Genomic DNA, 22,669 nt, shown 5'->3' on the forward strand with positions numbered 1-22,669 from the left:
TAAAGTTTCAAGTTAAGAAATTATATGCCAAAATTCCATTATTTAACTTTTTCAAAAAAAATCAAAAACATTTTGCGATAATATGGATGAAAAATTAAAGGAAAACTCTTATTAAAAATATCGATTATATTGATTAATTTGTTATTATTCATTAAGAAAATATTAATGTTTGTATTAAATTTAGGTATAATAATTGAGATTAAAAGTTCCACTTCTTTATTCACGTAAATTCACCATTTCAATAACTTCATCTTTAAAACGAAATATTCCATCATCAGAGTTCTCGGTACAACCAACAACGGTAGCAAATAGGGCAATATGATGTACTTCCAGCCACATTTCTAAATTTTTCGCCTTGTTATAGATATTGTGAGATGACTCTTAAATTGTCATCATCCCTATTCTTTTATTCCAACCATGGTTTCAATGCACTACTGCGTTTAATGTGCAGAGAGATGATGGAGGGGGGGGGGGTATGAGCTGTTAAAGTCTCATCTACGGCACCCCGACATACGAGTGAAGGTGCAAGAAATATAAAAACAAGCGTCGCAAAAAAAAGGGATAATGATAGATAATGGGTTAAAAGCTCAAACAGAGATAGAGGAATACGTCCTTGTTATCTTCCAATTTGTTTATTCAACACAATGTCTGTTTACTCTTATTTGAAGTTGATATGTAAACTATAATCTCATCCCCTTCTTTTCGTTTCATTTTATCCTTTTTAACAAATATGATTATAATGATTTCTGGAATTATGATGTATTTTCTTTTTTTGTGTAATCATGTGTGTGGTGTTGCCAATCTTTGTAACGGGCTAATGGCCAATATGCAAATAAATATTATTTTTATTATTGCTATATCAACATACTCGAAAATTTAAGATTTGTTTACGTTAATTCTGTAAAGTTTTTTGTAAAATTTTGTTTCAATTTAGAAATTGAAAAATTTCACGTAAAAATTTGATGCGCGAATTCACGTTTACTTTACGTAAACATAGAATAATAATGAAAAAAAATTCAATATGAAATGAGAATTGAATCGGAAAACATCTCGATTTTATATTTTAGTAAAAATTGCTGCTGCGAGAAAATATAACTGGATTTTTTCCCCCTTCATTTATATTATGTTAAGGTAAAGCAAATATTTATGCGTTTCAACTCATTTTGGGAACGATTTAAATTGAGATTGTTATTTGAGAGATGATTACATGGTGAATGAACATTCTGAATATTGTACCCATTGAATGACGTATTGCATATCCACGTGTGCAATTATGTTGTATTTGTGACGAATAGTGGGCGAGTTAATTTTGCAGAGAGACTTTATTGGGGTTAGAGAAGTAACTTCGTCATTGCTCTTCTGAACGTTATTATTGTGGGAGAGAGCAAGACCCTTGACAATATCTGTAATATTAAATGTTGCTACAATTTCCAATATCTTCGAAAACCGATATTGCTATTAATGGATATATGTTGTGTGCGTGTGTTATATTTATATCTTCGTTATTATATACCTGAAATGAAAATCCACTATGTGTTTCGCAACTTACCAGTACGCTTGCTGTATGAACTTATTCTATGCAATATCATTTCATCGAACATTTATTGTGCAATATTCAACGTAAACATAATTATATCACATCTTATTTTATATTTAATATAGGCTTCGATCTCAAGTTTTTGTCTTAAATGTGGAACGTCAGTGGATAAATCGAACGAACAACATTCTAATTAGATTTGCTCAAATACAAAAAAAATAACGATGCAATGTTAATCGCTTTGTTCTTCTCTCGTCAGGGAATGAACTAAACATCTTCTATATTAATTAGTTATTTTCATTAGTTCTCCGCTTCCTCCTTCGATTCACGAGTATTATCGGATATTGAGCTAATCAGGTCAACTTAATTGGATTACGTTACTAAGGTGAATCAGGTATAAACCGGAATTGCATTCCATGTAGAGTGTTGATGGGTGGGTCCTCCAACGGTTACTGGCAAGTGATTTGTATTAAGAGCTCCTTGAAACCCTAGGCTGATTTTTCCTCCAACTTCAAGCAAAGTGTGACGTCAGTATTATCGCTATAGCTGATCTCTGATCCATATTCTGATATTTTTTTTAACGATTAGACGTTACTTCGAATAAATAAACTGGTTTTGCCACTCACATTGGAGGACAATGAATCCGTCCTCCTTTCTAGATACATTAGTGTGCATGCTTGTCCTGCCTTACATCTTCAGCTAAGTAACTTACTCAGTAACGGAATGTGCTAGCAAGAGGTACATACTACTTAGATAAGGGAACCATAATCCTTTTAATGAGCAGTGTATTACATAGTATTGATTATTAGTTTATTGTTTCGTGATTTAAGATTTTTTATGTTGAACTGCTGTACTTTGGTTATATTTGGCATCCACATTTCTTAAAGGCATCTTTTTTCAGCCACCTCGTTGGACAATTTGCCTGTTGTGGCCTATGTGTTTGTATTTATTTGGATATATCGCAAAATTTACGAAAATATATTTACAGTGCTCTTTGGATAACACGAAAGTCCTGGTTATTTAAATGAGACTAGAAAAGTTTACGTAACGTTGAAGAAATAGGCAAAGGTGCGTTGTCTTATTTTAAGACGATGTGAATTGCCTTCTTGTCGTTCTAAATTTTTTTTAAACCCATTTATTCAACGTTTATTTTCTTGAAGATGAAGATTTACGGATCTGTTTCCATTTCAATACACAGTGATGACTTGACTACCAGACAAAATATGCAGAATCGGAAAACGAAGACTTGAAGCAATAGAAGAGACAAACAATGGGAAAAAAAGGTTCAGTTAAAATAGGCAAAATAGGCCTGAGAGGGGCTTTTTCTCAAAAGAAAGAATAAAAGTCGAGCCACCAAACGTCCTTGATTTATTTTGCCTTAATAACATCCAAATGGAACTTTTGTATTGATGGGTAAACAAACGGAGTGTCGTGCACCCTAAGATGCTGAGAAACAGGCTATATTGTGATGGAATCGTATTTATACGACCATTCGTTTATACGACTTTTACATTTATTCGATGTCGCATATACTTAAATTCACATTTATTCATCTACGGCACGCATGCCACAAGTGACACGCCATGGAGTGACAAGCGAACACTTTTGAATCAAAGAAATTATCCCAACTTTTAAACAATCCTCTTCTTCAAGGAAACAGTTATTTTCCGGATATTTTTGCTGAGGTGGACTCGGAAATAAAAGTCATCCCGTCTCCGCTGGGACTCGAACCCAGGCCCTCTTGCATACCGGCGGAGACGTCATGACTTTTCTTTCCGAGTTCACCTCAGCAAAAACATCCGGAAAATAACTGTTTCCTTGATATCTCGGCCTGAGAAAAAGCCATCTATCTCACTCTAATCCTTTTCTTATTAATGATAGTCATGTGGACTGCCAAACCTATGCTTATTATAATATAGACACTATTAAAATAATAATTATGTGATAACTTTCAATTCAATGCATTTCTGTTCGGTTTTTTATCTTTGGGCGTAATTGCTGGACGTCTCATGTATACAACATTCAGGATCGATCGTTCGCATGGGAGGCATGCACTGTCTTATTGAATTATATTGTGTATCCATGAATTCCTGGTGGGGGGAAGGGGGGGGGGAGTGACTACGAAATCTTAAATGTGTATTGGGGGGGGGGTGTGCCAAGCATCCTGTGCACTCAGGTTCCTGTGTCTGTTCCTAGCATGGTGGAGTTCAGATGCATTTTCACTGAATGTAGATACACAATCGGCATTGCGAAAGTCGAATTTATGAGTCAAAAATTAAAAAAAAAATTATAACCGAAAAGAGCAGCAAACTGAAAATTTTCCCGAAAATAAGAAGACCGAAGACAGCCGAACAATATTTTGCTGGAACGAGGATAACGTTCGTGTCCCGTAAAAACGGGACGTATTGTCTGAAATTCGTATCGAAATTTCTAAGGTGGACATGCATCAAAAATAAAATAATCTTGATTGCGGCACGCTTTGGAAAAGGTTGATCCACGTTATTCTCAATAAATTAAAATATTTCATTCTTACGATGACGCATAACTTCCATTACACGACGTTTTCATTTCGACTGGGATCCCACATTCTAGAAAATGATGTTTTTCAATCGAATCGTAATTTATTAATTTATTTTTATACATATATTCATTCATTCTTTATTTGTTTTTATTCATAAAAAAGGAATAGGATCGACGACTAGAAAACATAAAATAAGATTGTGATTCTCCCAGCTAATGTGTGCCATGCAAGTTTAGGTGAACTCGAAAAAACTTGGGATTCTTGAAAATCAGAACGATGCCATAAACTTGAAATGGTTCGTAAGCCGTGTTTTAAATCGATGTTTTTTTTCGTTCAAGCGTTGACTTTGAATAAAACGAAAATCTCTGAGAAAACTGAGACATTAATGGAAACCGAAATTATTCGTTCAGCTAATTTATTAACAGTATTCAACCACATGAAAAGAACACTCAAGTTTTTTAAACTTTTTTTTTTTGCCTCCAAAATTTAAAAAAACTATGTATAATGTAATTTAACAACTACTTACGTGAAAACAATAAACCTTTTGAGATGAAAAAAATTATTTTATTTTTTTATTTTTTTTACGCTAGTAGAGGGTGCATCAGCATCCATTAGCTAATTGAATATAAAACAAAATCTCAACTTTCTTATTTATAGGGCTTGGTAAACATCTCTAAATAAAATAATGTATCTTCGAAAGCTAAGTACGTACTCATTCATAATCGATATTAAATTTCGACGATGTTTAAGTAGAACACTCACAAGACCATGTTAATATACCCTACAGGCTGTACAAAATTGTTCGCGAATTGGATGTCTCTGCAACTGTGGACTAGAGAAACATGCTATCAAATTACGAGTTTTTTTAACAAATAACACGTGGTTACTTGAAATGGCGTAAATTACTCGAGGGGTAATATACGTAAAAAAAACTAGAAAATTAACTTTTCAGGTAGACTCTCTGTGATAAAATTTGCAATTAGTAAAATGTGAATCCTATTCTGAGAAGTAATTTACAAAACATTCTATACTTTTAAATGCAATATTGGATATTTGGTTTTTAAGTTTTATTTATATGTATATGTATATATTTATTATGCGCGGGTTAAACAGTTTTTCCACATTTGGATATTTCTGTATTGGATAGAATCGTGGTTAAGAGATAGGTCTCAACGAGTTATGGTGAACGGGGTGAACCATTCTCTGGTTGGACAGACGTCACAAGTGGAGTTCCTCAAGGAAGTTCCTCTTTTTTCACTTTTTGTCGGTAAACTCGATCAGGGTATCGATGGGATTGTTAGCAAGTTCGCAGATTGCGTGAAGCTAATGGGGGTAGTCGCGAATCAAAGCGATAGGGAGTTGATGCAGACCAACTTAAACAGGACTGCAGCATGGGAAAAAACCAAGAAACTTGGTTTTTTGCTGAACCTTTTTTTTTTTTTCTGTTGGCATCAGAAGAGACAGGGCAACAATTCAAAGTTAGAGAGCACAGGGGGAACGTATAAAAATTTAGATTTTTATTTTATTTTATTGCATACTGTGTGTGTGTATGTATTTCCACTCTTAAAACTTTACATTTTAATTTTTGAACGCCTGTAGAGCGTTTCTTTAAATTAGAATCATAGCTCTGTGACGGACGGTTGATGATATAAAATCCGCACTAGCACTTACAGGACACCCTGTATATTATGATTTTTACGCTGCGTATCAGTGTAAATCTCCTGAGCCAAAATAACGGTTGCTATATTTTCATGTTTGTAATAAAATCACTTTTGTAACCACCACTAATCGATTCCGCTACGAGCATAGAACTTAATAACCGATATACTAGTGCATAAAATTTATGTGTGCAGCATAAAAAGAAACAGCATGTGGTGAAATACCACACGTTGTCCATTTTCATGCTGCATGCCGGTTTAAAATTATTATAGATAGTTTTGTTTTCATTCAATAGGCGGCAGCAATGGGCTTAACTGAACGCTGTTTCTCGGATTAAAATAGTGAAATTTGAAATATAGATAAGTCAAAGGTTCGCAAATTATTTTTCTCGCTTATGCCGGTCCGTAAAATTTTTTCACTCAATTTCACAAATCGAAAAAGGTTGAAGAACACTGGGCACGCAGTTTTAAAAATGTGATCACCCCCTTTTCATATGCGTTTCTCATGCGACGTGTTTTGAAGATATAGGCTATACATGCCTATGAGCCCACAAAAGTGGCCCTTGCAGTCATCTGATGTGTCCCGTGACCTCAAACCTATTTTTGTAAAAATCAAGTAACTGGCGCATTTACAGATCACTTGAGTGACCCACGGCACATTTACAGATCACTCAAGTAACTTACGGCACTTTCGTAGATCACTTAAGTGACCCACACAATTACGAAGTGCTTGATTAGATCCACGGCATACTTTCAAATCACCTAAGAGGTATTTACTGATCACTTGAGTGACCGCAGCACATTTAGAGACCACTTGAGTTACCTGTGCCATATTTATAAATCGATTGAATGACCCACGGCACATATACAGATCACTTCAAAAACCCAGCAGGATATTTACAGATCACCGTGGTACAGTTCAGAACACTCAAGCAGCCCATGGAGCGTTTGCAGATCATTCACGGCACAACTTCAGATCATTCGAGTGGACTTCTTTACATTTTCAGATCATTTAAGTGACCAGCGGGACAGTTCCAGATCACCTAAGCGACCAACAGCATATTTACGGATCACTCAAGAGGCCCGAGGCACCACCTCTTAATTTACATATTTATTGTCATGAATCATTGTGCCAGATCTTGTCGTGGAAGCCCCTATGCAAATGAGATCCCACGTGCCATGTGTGTGGGGGGGGACACATGTGGTGAGATGGCCCAAGGTGTCCCGTAAAGTACACGTAAATTCTGTGATTCAAGAATCCTGACATCTAGCGGATAAAAAACATCGGTTCTTACAAATTGTAACTTCTTGATGAAACGAAAAATGACACATGAACTTCTGGAGCTTCTGGTTAGAAAATTCGATGCAAAAAATGTAATTTTTCCCTGTTTCTGTAAGTTGTTTTCAGTCATCCAAAGAGTGATCTGATATTTTTATTTAAACGACACCATCTCGTTAAAATTCAAAATAAAAAAATCACTTTATCGAGTATATTAGTAACAAGAAAGTTTTCATCTTTGAAGGCTTTCCTCCGGATTCCGGGATTTTAAAGGGTTCCCTCCTAGTGTTTGATCAAGCGGAACCCCAGGGTTCCTGGGAACACCAGTTGGAAACTCCTGTATGCTTATGGCATTCTCATAGCATGCGGTAAGATACCAGTCAGATATCGAGTTATAATTTTGTTTTGAACTTGGTTCAATGTCTAAAGTATTCCGTTCGGAAGTCAGCTCACTTGATTTTTATCGCGTCGTTATTTGCCAAAATTTTGTGACAAATATTTCCGTTGTTATTTTGTCGCGAAGGAAAAACAATTCCATATACCGTATAAAGATGGAAAAATGAAATATTTCTCTGCCTCGGGTATATGTTAAAGGATGAAGAAATAGACATATATAGATAGCTCATGAAGATATCTTGAAATACGAGCTCTAGATGTAGATAGTTCTAGAGCTCTCTTGTTCTCTTTCTCAACTAATATGATTTCTTCGGGATTTTTTTTTTTGCTGTCATTTACCGATATTGTGTTTTTTTTAGAAATGTTTTTCCTCTATATACAGCAGAACTGGAGAGAAAATTGAAACATGTGCTAAGATGATTGTTCAAGGCTCCAACTCCTCCTACACAGCGTATATATTAAAGAAAAAAACAATCCACGTACCCTTGTTATAATCCATTTTTTTCCCTGAGACAATGCACAAATTTTATCTTTACTACTAAGAAAGTATGTACTAGAAACTGGATGATCCTTGATGTGTTTTTTTTTGGAAAAAAGATATATATTTCATAGTAAAGAGGTAGTATATATGCTCGTATAGTATATATGTGGTGTATATGCTCGAATAGTGATAGAGGCATGGAGATGGGGAATATCTGGGGGCAGTTTTTCGAAAGAAAATTGTTATGTCAAGTCTGTGAAGGAAAAACCCTTACCGAGTTCTCTTTCTTGACTTGGGGGGAAAAAAAATCTATATCTAGGGTTCGTTTCTATTCTGTCTTGACATTTGAGCAGCTGGAAACGTTGACATAATTTGCGCGTCAGTTCATGGATGTACGTTGCACAAACTCACCACATATGTCCGAATAGTCAAGAATATTTTTCCAGAAAACTGTTATTTTTGTGAGTCTGGATGTTTTTTTCTGCCATAAACTCCACATCCGTTGAAATTTTTGAAATAAAAGTCACGGCGTCTCTGTAAGTTGAGAATCTTCTGTTTTTACGGGTGACTTTTGAAATATTATATGTCGTGAATTTCCATTTTAACAGCATCTTGAATCCTTAAACAGGATGCGTTGTGATTTAATTCGAGAGTAAGCCTAGAAACAGTGATACATTTTGCATTAACATTGTCTCTTACTGCAATACAGGATAAGGGCGGCGTGAACATCTTGATAGAAAGAGATGGTGAATTATAGAAATGATAGCAATGATAATGACACCAAATGAGGTCGAGAATGCTATGCCGTACCATTCACCTGCAAATGTAAAGAAGAGATAATAAAATACGTAGAACTCGTCATTGGCAAACATTATTTGACGTCTGAAAGCAAGAAACATGGTTGCAGCTTCTTGCAAGATATTCATTTTTCATCGTGTTTCTTTTTCCAAAAAGTCAATCAAGATCAGGAAAATCTTGGGAATCATATCGATTTCTAGTCTACATTTTATAACTTCTAATAAATGACTTTCACATAAACTGCTCGTAATAGTTACCGGAAAATGCTTAATAACACATATAGGTGAGAGATATACAGGATATATATATATACTAGCTATAATACCCGGCGCTGCCCGGGTTTTCTTCAATGAGGCTTTTTTGGATCACGTGATATCTCCCTCTCTTTTTCTTGAGGGACATACAAACCGTGTCCAAGTTAACCAATATGGCGACCTGCGCGATTCATGAAATAAACAAATCTAGATTTACACAGAAACGTAGAAATGAATGTATATATTTCTTTTTTTAAGGGGCGCTAGGTATTTCGATCCCCCCCCCCCTGAACTTCAAGTTATCCATCTGTCTGTTCCAGCTTCCAAAAATCCTTAGTTAAAGCTGTGGAATTTCTTCGATGCACTTTTCACGGGCTAATAACTAATTTTAAAATATCCTAACCCACATGAATTTATGCAAATAAATATCAAAAGAGACAATATGGAGACATTAATTTTCATACTTGAGAAGATATAAATGAAATCAATGATATTGCTCGAATATCCAACTCAAAAGTATAGGTTTGGCTAATTACTTCATATTTAATCTCCTGGGCTTCGTATATCTCTAAGCGAACTAAATATTTCAAAAATCGAGAATTCAATACAATTTTTAAAATTATTGATGGGGCGGAAAATCCCACTAATTTCCGCATATCTACAGTAAAATTGACAATTTTAGCACTGATTTCTATGAGGATCGCCCTTTTCCTGACTCTCAAAGCGATGCTGATGATGATTATGACGTCTATTCAAAAAGTCTCATTACTGAGAGTATATTGAAAATATCGCAAACCATTATAAAGGCATAAACTGTTATACATAGCCCATTTGGGGCATTTGCCCTGGGCTGACGAAATTTTAAAGTAGCCTATCGTTCAAGTCGGGTCCCATTTGGTATATATGCAAAATTTGGCGACGATCTATCTAAAATTGTAGATTTGTATAGAGAACATACACACACACACAGACACACACACACACAAAATCAATTTTATATATATAGAAGATAGATAACGCTAACGCATTTATTGGGGAACCGTTGATTCTAGAGTCATACTGCCAAGTAGGAAAAGTATCCAAGTAACGTGTAGAATTCGGATACGCCATTCATGTTGCAAGGGAATGTATAGTTATTAAAATAAAAATGTTAAATTCTTATACTGACAACCTCTCCCCAAAAACTCCATTAGAAAGTTTGTGGCCCTGTCTCTACTGATAACAAAAAAATTACACGTTTCTAAGTGTGCAATGTAAGATATTCAAAAACGGAGGGAAGGTGGGAAAAAACAGCATTAAAAAATGCGGATAAACCATTTTACCCACATTTAAAGTTGGTTTTCCCCAAATTTTTCCCGTTTTTCGAATGCGAATATCTCAATGAATATTACCCTTAGAAACGTGGAATTTCTTTAGTTGGCATCAGGAAAGACAGGGCGACCACTTTCCAATTAGATTTTTGAGGACAGGGTATCCGTATAAAAAGTTAATTTTAATATTTCAATAACTCTACAACCCCTTGCAATATCAATGACGTATCTGAATTCTACACGTTATTTGGATAGATTTTCTATTGGACGTATGGCCCTAGGATCAACGGTTTGCCAATGAAGTACGACAAGGTGTATTATGAAATCACACGTATATGAGAAACAGTATTAGGAGCAAATCTATTCAGCTTACACATGTGACCAAATATTGAACCAACATCGTTTCATAAAAATTGTCATTTGATTTTTCGCAACATTTTATAAAAATATAATTTAATTTACTTCAAGCGATATTGAAGTATCTTCAGTCTTAATTTTGAAATATCGAAGAAAGTGAAATAAGTGTTAATAAATTCGCTGCGGTCATTTGAAGCCCCTGTTCGGCGGTCAAAAAAATATCATTTGTTATGATAATATCGACCATGGTATCATGCATTGATAACATCACATGCTCTGATGACAAAAAACCCAAGTGAAACCTCTGTAAATTTAGTAAACATTCTCAAATAGGGGAAAACCTAACCACAGGTAATTATATTGAAGAGCCGTTTCAAAAATAACATTAAAATGTGAACCTTCATAATTTTTTGTTTCTGAAAGAGAAATTTTTTATAGTTCAAAATTTTCTATTCCCGTATCAAATATAGAATATAGTATTCGGCTCTCCTGGCAAAATATCGAGATCTCCGCTCTTGAAATTAACTTAGGTTTTTTGGACATCGATTTCCAAAACAGGATCAAATTTCTCGAATTGGTACCGAATGGTAGAAAGTACAAACATAGCGTCAGGATTTTCAAAATCTCTGATAGCGTTATAGGTATACTACCCGTCTTTTCTTATTATATTGAGAAATTTCAATTTCGGTTCTGTATAAATGAATGAAATCTTTTTCTATGTATTTTTCTTTTGCTCTCAGTTTTCTCATATCAATCTTCGAAGTGTAGAAGAGATGGCAGTGCATGATTTTTTTCTTATAAATTCTTTTCCGTTTCTTACTTTTAATCAATTGTCAAAAAGAGAGAAAAAACTCAGTTGAAGGGTTTCATCCACAAGGATTTCTAAGACAAGTTATATGAAAGGAGAAAAAAAGTCGATATTTCACCGAGAAGTACTTGGTGACTCTTGAAACTTGCGTCCGTGGCTTGATGAAATGAATGAGGAGCTCATTTTTCGAAACAGGACATTTCCACTTTTGCTAAATTTACAGTAGAAGTAAAAAATGTATGCCTCTTGAACACGTTTGCTTTATGAAAGTGAAAATAGCTCAACAGGTACTACGATGCAGGAAGAATATTCATGTACCATGTTTCTTGATCAACATTCAAGAGAGTTATTCACATTTGAATTTTGGAAATGTTCCGTTTTGAAAAAAGAATTAATAGAAATGTTACTTTTTGATTAAGATTTGAGCTGGTCAAGTCTGAAACGTTAGGAATTTCTACGTCATCCCCTTGATTCCAGAAGGTTTTTACGCCTTTTCTACAGAATTTCATCAATTATTTTTGGTGTACTGAATTAGAACTTTTTAGTAGTTTGACATTCACTGTAATTCAAAAAAAAAAAAGTTATGTAATATGATTTTGGCGTTGTGTGTTTGTGATGTAAAAAAACGCATTAACTCTCATTCGATTTCTCTGTTTAATTTTCATTACTCTGACGCGGCTGAACAATTTTTTTTCTCACAGGAATAGAAATTGCAAAAACATTCTTTCACCCTGGAATAATGCAGCTCCTCAAACATGTATAATGGCTTTACGAATGGGGAGAAATGTTCTGCAGGAAATTTCCCAAGACCAGTGATTGTAGAACGCTGCATTCGAAAATTTCATTTGGCCTGAAAATTAAGAAAAAAATCCAATAAAGCATGAGCAAACAAGTCTGAAACTATGGATTTTATGTCCTTCACTTTTTCACAGCAAACTACATAAATCTTCAAAAATATGGGATGCACATATTTGTGAGACTGATGAACCAAGAGCCAATAACCCTTACAGTGACAATCCCGAGATATCTCGTCTTCTTGAAACCTCATTTCGGCTATCTCAAGCACAGCTAGTTTTGTACAGAGAGCATTGCCTGATAATGTTTTTCTCCCCCACCCTCCCGTCCCGTAAATCTACTGCCAGCAGGCAGAATCAGATTTTGTTTACAGTGTGACAACAGAAGGAAAGAGAGGATGTTTTTCTTTTCCCTTTCGAGATAACATACGATTATGCGTACAGCATAACAATAGTTTTTTTTCTCTCTCTCTTCCTTGTTTTTTATTATTATTATTTTGTGTTGGGGGAGGAAGCATTTATAAGCTCACGTAATCGGAAAAAGTATACTCTTAGAAATTAGGTGACAGTTTCTAGAAGGTTTAGTGATTTCCACTGTGGCAGTCATAATGCCGATCAGGAAAAATTAAAAAAAAAAACCAAAACCCTAAAGGATTAAGAAAAGGGATTTAATCCAATGCTTTCATACAAAACAAATAAATATAGTGAGTATGTGCAATAAGTATTAAGCTATTGACTATATTTAAGCATTTTTAACATCATTCCAATTAGCGTCAATCTTTCAAAAATCAATTATAATAATAATTAAATGCTTCGTAATCTAAAGCAATCAAACAGCAGAGTGAAAATAAGGGAACTTTAATTGTTGCTTCCATGTTTCAAAAAATCGTCATGAAAAATGTTGTAAGAGGGAAAACGATTTAAACCGGAAATCTCGATGAGTAAGAATATACAAGGACCACGAAAATAAGTCTACTAAGCAAGAAAACGTTTCAAGTGGGAACAGTATAAGCTAGATCAACTGTAGTTTTACATTTGACACCCATATTTTTATGGGTACCTTTTTTACAGTCATCTCGTTGGGCATTTCGCCTGTTGTGACCTTTGTGTTTGTATAGGAAGTGAGGACAACAGAATTTTCGGGTAAAATGGAATACCTACTTTTCTCTGTCTTCAAGTATAGTTGCCAAGTGGAACATCGATAAACTAATACAAAATGCGCCTTCCCCTCGATGCTGTACAATCAATAGTCAATCCTGATCCGTTGTCATCATCACCATGGCTGCTGTAGAAGACAATTTGTTTTTCCACTTACAAAGAAATTTGCTTAGACAAGTTTTAAACTTGTTGAACTTTTAAACAAGTTTAAAGTGTTTACTGACTATGTGAAAGTGTCGAATAATTTGAAACTACACAAAGAGCCGCATTTTGTTGTGATGCGTTCATTGTATAGCTAGTGATTCTTTCCAGTTAAATGGAACGTTTTTTCTCCTAAAAGGTGGTGTGTATGTGTCCAGTTATATAAGACAATATAAGTATTATCTGAGTTGCATCTCTCTCTCTCTCTCAGAATGTATCTTCAAGACGAAAAGTTTAGGAAGATAGAGGAAGAGAGCTCCGGAAGCAATTCGTGTCCCGTTTTCCTGTGGATATAACTTGACGGTTGTAGACAGAGAAGCAATATTGCATCTGTGAATTCTGTAAAAATAGTATAACACAATCACTGCCAACAAAAATTTAAAAAAAAACTATGGATTTTTTGATTTTTATTGCCATCCACTTTCACGCGCTGTGGCGTGAGGCGCTGAAGTAGAGACATTAGCAGCCTCTCTTAACTTCAGGAAATGGCTCCCAAGTGGGACGGTAGAGAGAGATGGATGGCTTTTTCTCAGCCCAAGATATCAAGGAAATATTTATTTTCTGGATATTATGGTGAGGTGAATCGAATATCATGCTGAGGTACCGGCGGAGCAGGGACAAGATGGCATTTCTTTCCGAGTTCACTTCAGCATAATGTCCAGAAAATATTTGTTTCCCTGATATCTTGGGCTGCAGAAAAAGCAGTCTATAATTTTTTTAATAAATAAATTTTTTCTGGACACGATACTTAATTTCAACTACCGTATATTTGTCAATGCAACGGCAGGAATATCAATTTTACAAAAGTACTGATGTCTATCTGTAATAATCAAAATATAAAAACTGTATTCCATAATCGCCACGCTTCTCATAAAATATTATAACACTTAGTAGAAAAAATAAAAAATTTTCTATTGGAAATTGTATAAATTTTATTACTTATCGCGCTCATTATTTCGGAGTTTTTCTGATATTTTCATTCCCAATTACTATTAATATTACCATAAAATATAAATCATCATTCTATAAAAAAATATGTATTATTAGATTTCATTTGAAATTGCGTGAATAACGATTCCGTTTTTACTGCGCAACTGATATTAGTTTTGGATCGGAGTCAAAACACTGCCATAAGCAATTTAGAAATGAGGCAAAAGAATTATGCGATTTCTCATACTTGTTTCAATTAAGATATTGGGGGTTTTAGCTTTTTGAAAAAAAAATTGTTTATTACTTTCTAGTGTTATTCAATAGTGGATTGAAAAAATAAATCAACTTGAAATGGATCTGAAATTTATTTAATATAAAAGAAAATAAATTAACATTCTCATCTCATTACCACGAAGCTCATTCCTTAATAGCATTGTCATTACAATTACCAATATTCAAGGACAGAGGAAATTAACTTTTTATTATCTGAAATGTTAAAACTGAAAAATTCATTTTTTTGGTACATTTGGTATTTAAAAGGTAATTAAATTACTATACGCTAGAATGTCTGGACGAAAAAAACAGCGGATTAATCTATTACAAGTATTTATTTTAGAAAAGAGTAATCACACACACACTTAATGGGATTTGATATATTTATTGCATAGAATTCTGGCAACTGTGAATATGCCGAAGTAAATTTTACTTCGAATATTCGGCTTTTTTTTACTATTATCTACTCAGAAATTCATTCTTTTTTCGTTTTAACCATTTATGAAAGTAATGGTTGTTTCCACCTCGCGGGAAACGCAATTTTCGCTTAAAAAACAATAAAAAATGTTCTAATAAACATAATTTTGGTAAAAGAGAAGATTGAAAGGACATATATACGCGGGCTCTTACCGCAACGTGTAGGCTATATGTCCTTTCAATCTTCTCTTTTGCCAAAATTATGTTTATTAGAACATTTCTTATTGTTTTTCGTCTTCGGGCTCTTACCGCAACAAAGACTGGTAAAACCTATTACTGGTAAGACTGTTGTTAGCAAGGCGAGTTGGTAAAAGTCTGGAATAAGCTTCTTAACGTTTTCATTTCGGATTTTTAAAAAGTCAAAAAATTATAATTATTCACCAATTGCAATGAATCAGTAATTAGTGGTGGCGGATCAGCAAGTCGGCATGACAAAATAAAAATCTTCTTTCCTTGTAATTATCTATTAATAAATGTCGGGGATTAGCAAATTATTAATTAATTGAAGCTATTTATTAATGTTACAGTTAAGCGTCGAGAACTTTTCTTTCATGATAGTTAGTTGATTCATTGAAAATAGGCTTTTAATGTTCGGAGTAAATTAATTAATCAATCATTAATTAACGATCATAAATAACTGCTGAATTAACATCAGGAACAAAAAGTTCATGGTGGAATTAATTCATTTTCAATTTTTAATTAATTAATAAGTGGCAGGAACTAAATAAGTCATGATGGTTAATTGATTCATTAAAAACGGGCTTTGACTTGGTAAAAGAACGAAAAGAAAACGTTAATTAGCGTATTTCGGGCTTTTACAAACTCACCTCGGTAAAACATAGGTCTTACCAGTGAAACCTATAATTTGCCACTCTTCGGGGTTTTACCGTAACATATATACGTAATTGTGAACACGTTTCTGCAGTTTTAAAGTTGGGAAAGTTTTGTTTTCAGGATCTCAACTCCTGAGGCGTCACGAGTTCAAATATATTCGCTGAAAAATTTTTCAATTTCCCCGTGTTCTTTTCTTCAAGTATTTTTTATTTTAGTCGAAAAATAAAGTTGAATGAAAAAGTAGAGGCCGGAACACACACACTCTTACCTTCGGTTACAACTAAAAGCCAAGTGTTCTATGCTTTTTCCAAGTTTTCAGGCTTTCGATTTTTATTAATGGTACATGACTTTTATTCTATCTATAGTTTTTCGTCTTTCGTATACCTACCACATGTCCTTGGATATTTATTCCCAGCTCTTGACCAAAAGTACATGTTACGAGAATTCATTCATCATTGAGGAGTATAAAATAAATAGAAAAGAGAACGTCTTTATATAGGCTCATAGCTATTTGTCTGGTATAGGTTGATTGATTCTTCTTTTCAATTTAATATGTAGCTTTTTTTTTTTGGGGGGGGGGGAATAGTTGCTCTTGAAACATGTATGTTGTGGTTCTAAGCACAAATAAATATGCAAAGACTACAAAAGTAAAATTGCCCAACGAGGTGACGGGAAAAAAAAATGCTCACAAAAAATATGGATGTCAAATACGTGTATCTAAATAAGAGCAATCATAATCTAAAAAATGCAGCAACTAAAAATAAGCAATTATCAAGAAAAACTAATACTTATGAAAGAATAATAATAGCAATACAATACAATAAATGATAAAACTAAGGCCGGCATCACATTAAAGTGAAGTACATATAAATCAAATAAAAGTACACAATATACATATACGATTGGTTATATACTCGCACTTTTTCTATTTTTTCTCCGTCTGATGCTTTTGCAATCCAGTTAGAAACATCGGACAAAAAAATGTAAAAATACGTCTTTTTCCTGGATATTTCACATCTGCTGTATATAAGGACTCTTTAACCCGTGGCCCAAGGGCCAACGTTGGCTGGCCAAGACACTGATTAGTGAAAAATGAAATCAGCATTCCACTATCTGAAACTATGATAGTAATTCTTATTGATTTTTTGGACATTTCTTTTATTTGTGCGAATAATTGGTATATGTACAGAAATATCCAATATTGACAAGAATTATCGACAGCACTATCTAATACTGAGAGATACATCAGAGAAACCTACTGAGTGCAGTTTCCACTTTGCAGCAATAAGAGAGTTACAGAAAATTTACTTACAGAAAATCAATAAGAGAAAGTTTTCTAATTTTCTGAATTACATCAGCAAATTTTTTATCAATAGTGGTCGAGAGGTCAATCCGTGGAATAAATTTGTTGATTAAATTAATATTCCGAGATTAAAGTTTTTTTTCAAACACAAGCTAAAAAACCTGGGCCTTAGTGGACAAAACTCGTGAAGAGTGCAAGCTCTAAATTAGGTAAATTAATAAACAATTACAAAGTAATTAGTGTTTATCAATTAATTATTGATATAATTCTAATTTATTTTTACATGGGCTATATATTTTCTTGTTTGCAAAATAAGTTCATACATTTTTTGTACAACTATAATTTTTTCATTTCATTGTCATCAAAAGAAAGGAGGTTGGGGCCAAATCCCAGTGATTCATCGCTCCCATTAAATGTAGTCCACGCAACCTCTCGAATCTATTGATGTAGTCCTCAGATGCAAAACGTTGAAGACTCCTACTGTATAGTTTTAATGTCGAGTTCCTTTCCTGAGACTCCTTGCATGATTCCCAAACCCAATGGATAGGGCCGAATTTAGGTTACTTAAGAGGCTAGGCCATGACCTCATATGTAACCATGATTAGGCAACTCTTCACAGGTGTGCGGAGGATTATTCTGTTAGAAGACGCCAAATCGTCGCGATATGAATGTAGAATATGAATTGGCATATAACCTATTCATCAAAGAAGTTATTTGAGTAATTTCCACAGGTTACGAATGCGTTGAAGTTTGTATTGAATGTGATTTTAACGTACTTTATCCGGACATCACACGCACCAGCTCGTGTTGTTCTGAGGGAGATCCATTTCTCAGCGTCCTTGAAATAGTCGCAAGTGAAAAACTCTAATCTCTTCAAGTCTATCTCTGTGAAATGCTATCAATAAGTTATTACTACACCGCACATGCACCTCGTACATATTACTTTGGCGAACTTCTAATGGACTGGCTCATATCGGAATGTGGCGCGTATGTGTTGTGGACCTGATATGAAATTTATTAATGAGAAATTCTTGTTATTTGCTTAACCTTCCAGACAAGAACATTTTTGTTGTTTTTGGAATTTTCGAAATGTTTTTGCATTTTTGATACTCAAAAGGTTCATTAAAAACATGAATTTCGACAATTTTTTATTTTTTTTTCGAATTTTTATCTTTTGTGAAGAAATAATTTACTTCGTTCAAATATTCTAAGCCATGACGATGATCCGCTGCTGCGGTCGAGTGGTCATAGTGATGAACTCACATCCTGATGACCCGGATTCGAGCCACACAGTGACAACAGTGCTGGTCTGCTGAAGTTGGTTTTCTGTGGTTTCCAACTTTGAAGCGTGAATGAGAGTTGATTTTCCCATTGAAAAGTCTCACCGCAGAAAGTAACTGGTAAACAATGACACAAATATTAAATCATTACACTTCTGAAATATAGATAGTATCACACTGAGAAATCGGACACAATACTGTGTACGCGCTCAGACTGTTAGGTACTCACACATCTGGCACAACTCACTCGGTAGTAAATTGCCCATGACGATAGATTGCAGTTGTGCTTGGTTTGAAAGAGAAAAAAATCCATGATGATGATGCAGGGTATATACTCATCTTCACATACAATCTTTTCCAGAATTTTATTGCCAAATTTTATGTGATGAATCACACTTTTTCCGGAGGCACTTTCATCTGAAATTCAAAAAAAAACCCTGAAAGAGTCAACTTTATGTGCTGTCCTCGGATGAAAGCTCTCAAAGTTCATATATGCACCAAATTTTTAACTCAAAATTTACACAATCCTTCAAGTCAAGACTTTACACCCTGTGATCGAAAGAAAAATTGTTCAATGAGAAAGGCATCCCAAAAGTTACTGGCACCATGATCGGAAAGGGTAAAAAGTGCTGCCATCTGCCTTTGGAATTCGAAAGAACACGAGAAATTATTAAATTATTTTGCCTTTTTCTATTGTGAGTACTTTTATTTTTACTATTGTCAGCCTGGTTGCTTTCTGTGGAGTGACCATTCTGTCCATTCTGAATGGGAGACCGGCTCTCTTTCTCGCTTTAAAGTCAGAAAACTACAGAAAACAAACTTCAGCCGGGGCTCGAACTTGGTTCGTCGTGATGCGAGTGCATGCCGATACCCATACGACCGTGGAGTGGCAAACGCTACGTCTACGCGCATTGAAGATTGCATCCAATGAGGTGCATAAGAAATGCTACAATGAAAATATAATGTAATATAATTTTCAATAATGTAATTTCTTAATATTTCCAATGCCAGTTTTCTTGGCTTCTCAGTATATATTGAAAGAATAGAAAATTTTAATTTTCTATTTCCTGTTGAAAAAAAAATCTCATCTTTGTATAATTTCTGTTGCAGGCATGACTTCTATCGGCACACTGACAGCAATAGCCATCGAGAGATACATAGTGATCTCCAGGCCGTGCAGCGGAAGATGCGCTCTAACACCGACCTTCACCGCAGTCGTTTTGGTACTAATTTGGACGTATTCCCTTGGGCAGGCCCTTCCGCCTCTTTTCGGTTGGAACAAATACGTTATCGAGCAGCCGGGCATTGCATGCTCAGTCATGTGGCAGACTTCGGATTTCTTCCACGCGTCCTATATCATATACATATTCATATTAGGCTACATATTGCCCATCACAATCATGGGATGGTGCTACGCCAGGATAGTATCCATAGTGAGAAAAGTAAGTTCCATTTCATATCTGATATACGTGCTTATTTATTATTTTCAAGTTGTTGTTTAATATCGAAACACTTTCAACGCGTTCAGATCCAAGCATTCATTTTTTTTTTTTGGAATTTTCAAAATGTTTTTGTATTTTTGATGTTCAAAAAAGGCATTAACGCTCTATAGCATATTCAGTTGACTTTAGGATTTCCTCTTCTTTTTCCGTTGTATCCCACGTTTCAGCTCCATAAGTTATTGAAGGAGAATATTGAAAAAATTTGGTTATTTTCTCTTAAACAGGGTGTCTCTCCATGGGAATCCAGGGAATACAATATGCCGGGGCACCACCTTCTCACAAATCATAGTGCGAAATCTTATTATTGTGGATTCGTCGGGACCGTGCCCGGGCGAACCCATGCATTAAGACTGCCCTCAGTGTCCCGTAAATTTACGAATACGAAGTCTAAAAAAATCCCTTTTTTTTAAGACATATAGTTACCTGATAGAACAGAAAATTGATGAAATTTTATCTGAGTTGGAACCAATTTCTGGTTTGAAAATTCAGTGACAGTGAAAGCACCCGTGTATTATCTGGGGCGTGGAGTCTCGAAAAGTACACCTTTTAGTGTCATTTCAGTACATAATACAGCTACATGTACAATAATAATATAACTATAGTTACAATACCTTTTTTTTTATCTAGAAAGGGTAAATTACTTGTCATTTTAATTTTTTTTTAGATTCGCTGAAATTTTATTTGTTTTCAGAGATTTATCAAATTGCACTAAATTCAGGGCATTGTAAATAAAATTCAAGGTAAAAAAACTATTTAAATTCGCAAGATTTTATCTGTTTATAGATAGCATTAAAATCAAGGCAAATTGTATATTTTATCTTTAATTAACCATGTCAGATAATTAAAAAATTCCGTCTAATTAAGATCTCGTGCTGATACATTTTAGATAAACAATATGCTAATAGCACCATTTTACATCCGTATTTGTAAAACAAATAAATTTCAATGTGGTTTTATGGGAGTAAATAGAGGGTTAATAAAACAAATAAATTTTAATGGTTCATATTGCTTTTTTTTTTATTGGAGGCCGTATAAACATTTTTATTTTCATATTTCTTACCAATTACAATTTTAACTAACACATTAAAAAAACACACGTTTCCTTTTGTTCTGCTGATCAAATTGTATTATGTTGCAGTACGATTTCCTTGAACCTTCACTCATATATCGGGGTGCCATAGATTGGATTTTAGCAGCTCATATCCCCTTTCATTATCGCTCCACCAATTACATTAGTAGTGAATTGAAACTATTGTTGGTATATAAGAGAGTACAACTTCCTTTATTTTCCACTATCTAATTTCTGATATTTTACTTAAATTTTCAAATAAACCGTATGATTTTCCTTTCTGAAACATATAGGAAATATAACATAGAGAAGAAAAATTGAATGATATGAACTGCAGTTTTAAAATATATTACGTGTGTCTTTATACTGATGCTTTATATACGGAACACCTGTATCACAGTTCGGACCCATATAAATTGATGGTTGGAACTGTAAGGGGTGGTAAAACTCACCTAAACAAGCAACTTTCATCATACAATGTGGGGTCGGAAAGCAAGCAGCGAGCAGCGAGAGGGCACTTTTTCTAGAGTGAATGAAACGTGGCCTTTTGCACATCCCGTCATTCAGCTGCTATCCGTCGCCGATGTGACGCCTGCACTGGTCACTTATTTGGACGTTTGTTTTGCAGAGTTTTCGATAATAAAGATTCTCTATGCTTTATTATTTGTCTTCACTGTGTTCTCCATTTTCACCACGCCCTCTCTCGGCTCACCCCGCTTGCTTTCTGACCCTACATTGAATGGTGAAAGTTGTTTAATTTGCCGAATTCTATTATCCGTTTCAATTTTGACCATCGGTTTAGTTAGATACACCCTGTATATATTTGGCATGCCTTACATTTTAACGTATATGGAGAAAACGTTCCCAATTATTTCATCTCATTTCGGATGTATCTCAGTTTTCTTTCTGGTACGAAGACAGGAAAAGAAATATCAATTTTTTTTTTCATAACTAAATCTTCTCCTTTACCAAGTGCCTTCATTATATTTGTAACGATGGCAAAAGTGGTTTCTTTCATCAGTAGTTATTAAGATTGGATGCTTTATTTTTCATTGCGCGTTTCCTCTCATTATTTCTCCTATTATTTCGAAGATCTCGTAAGTGAACATTTGGAAATGAGGAACTAATATAAAAACTGAATAAGTCCAGGTTTTTTAATTATTATTATTATCTTGACTTCAGAGGAAAAATACATTAACGAAGAACAGAAGAACGATGCCTTTGATATCTTCTTCTTGGACTTATTAATTACGTCTGTCGCATTCCCGCATTCCGTAAATTTTTTATTCTTATAAATAATTACGATGAAATTCGATTTATATTGTTTTCCTAACCCCCCCCCCCCTTTCCCCGGAAATCGACTTAATTTCTTAATTGATATACTGTTGTCATTGGGTGTTTTTAATCGATATGACACTTTTCTCTCTTAACTTATACGCAATGTATAAT

The 22,669-nt window shown here is 34.4% G+C and overlaps 1 protein-coding gene across 1 annotated transcript in view; it reads left to right on the plus strand.

The window, feature by feature from the left end:
• The window catches only part of LOC149078734 (melanopsin-like), a 90,168-nt gene that overhangs the window by 44,983 nt on the left and 22,516 nt on the right, over window positions 1-22,669 (plus strand). Inside the window, exon 2 of the mRNA XM_089240456.1 lies at window positions 19,760-20,091. Coding sequence (XP_089096582.1) covers window positions 19,760-20,091 — 332 coding nt within the window. The remainder of the gene's footprint in view (window positions 1-19,759; window positions 20,092-22,669) is intronic.

The sequence above is a fragment of the Pholcus phalangioides genome, unplaced genomic scaffold (genome assembly GCF_987345545.1).
Source record: "Pholcus phalangioides strain wild (caught in Gottingen) unplaced genomic scaffold, Ppha-v1.0 ptg000013l_1, whole genome shotgun sequence".
Lineage (NCBI taxonomy): Eukaryota > Metazoa > Arthropoda > Arachnida > Araneae > Pholcidae > Pholcus > Pholcus phalangioides.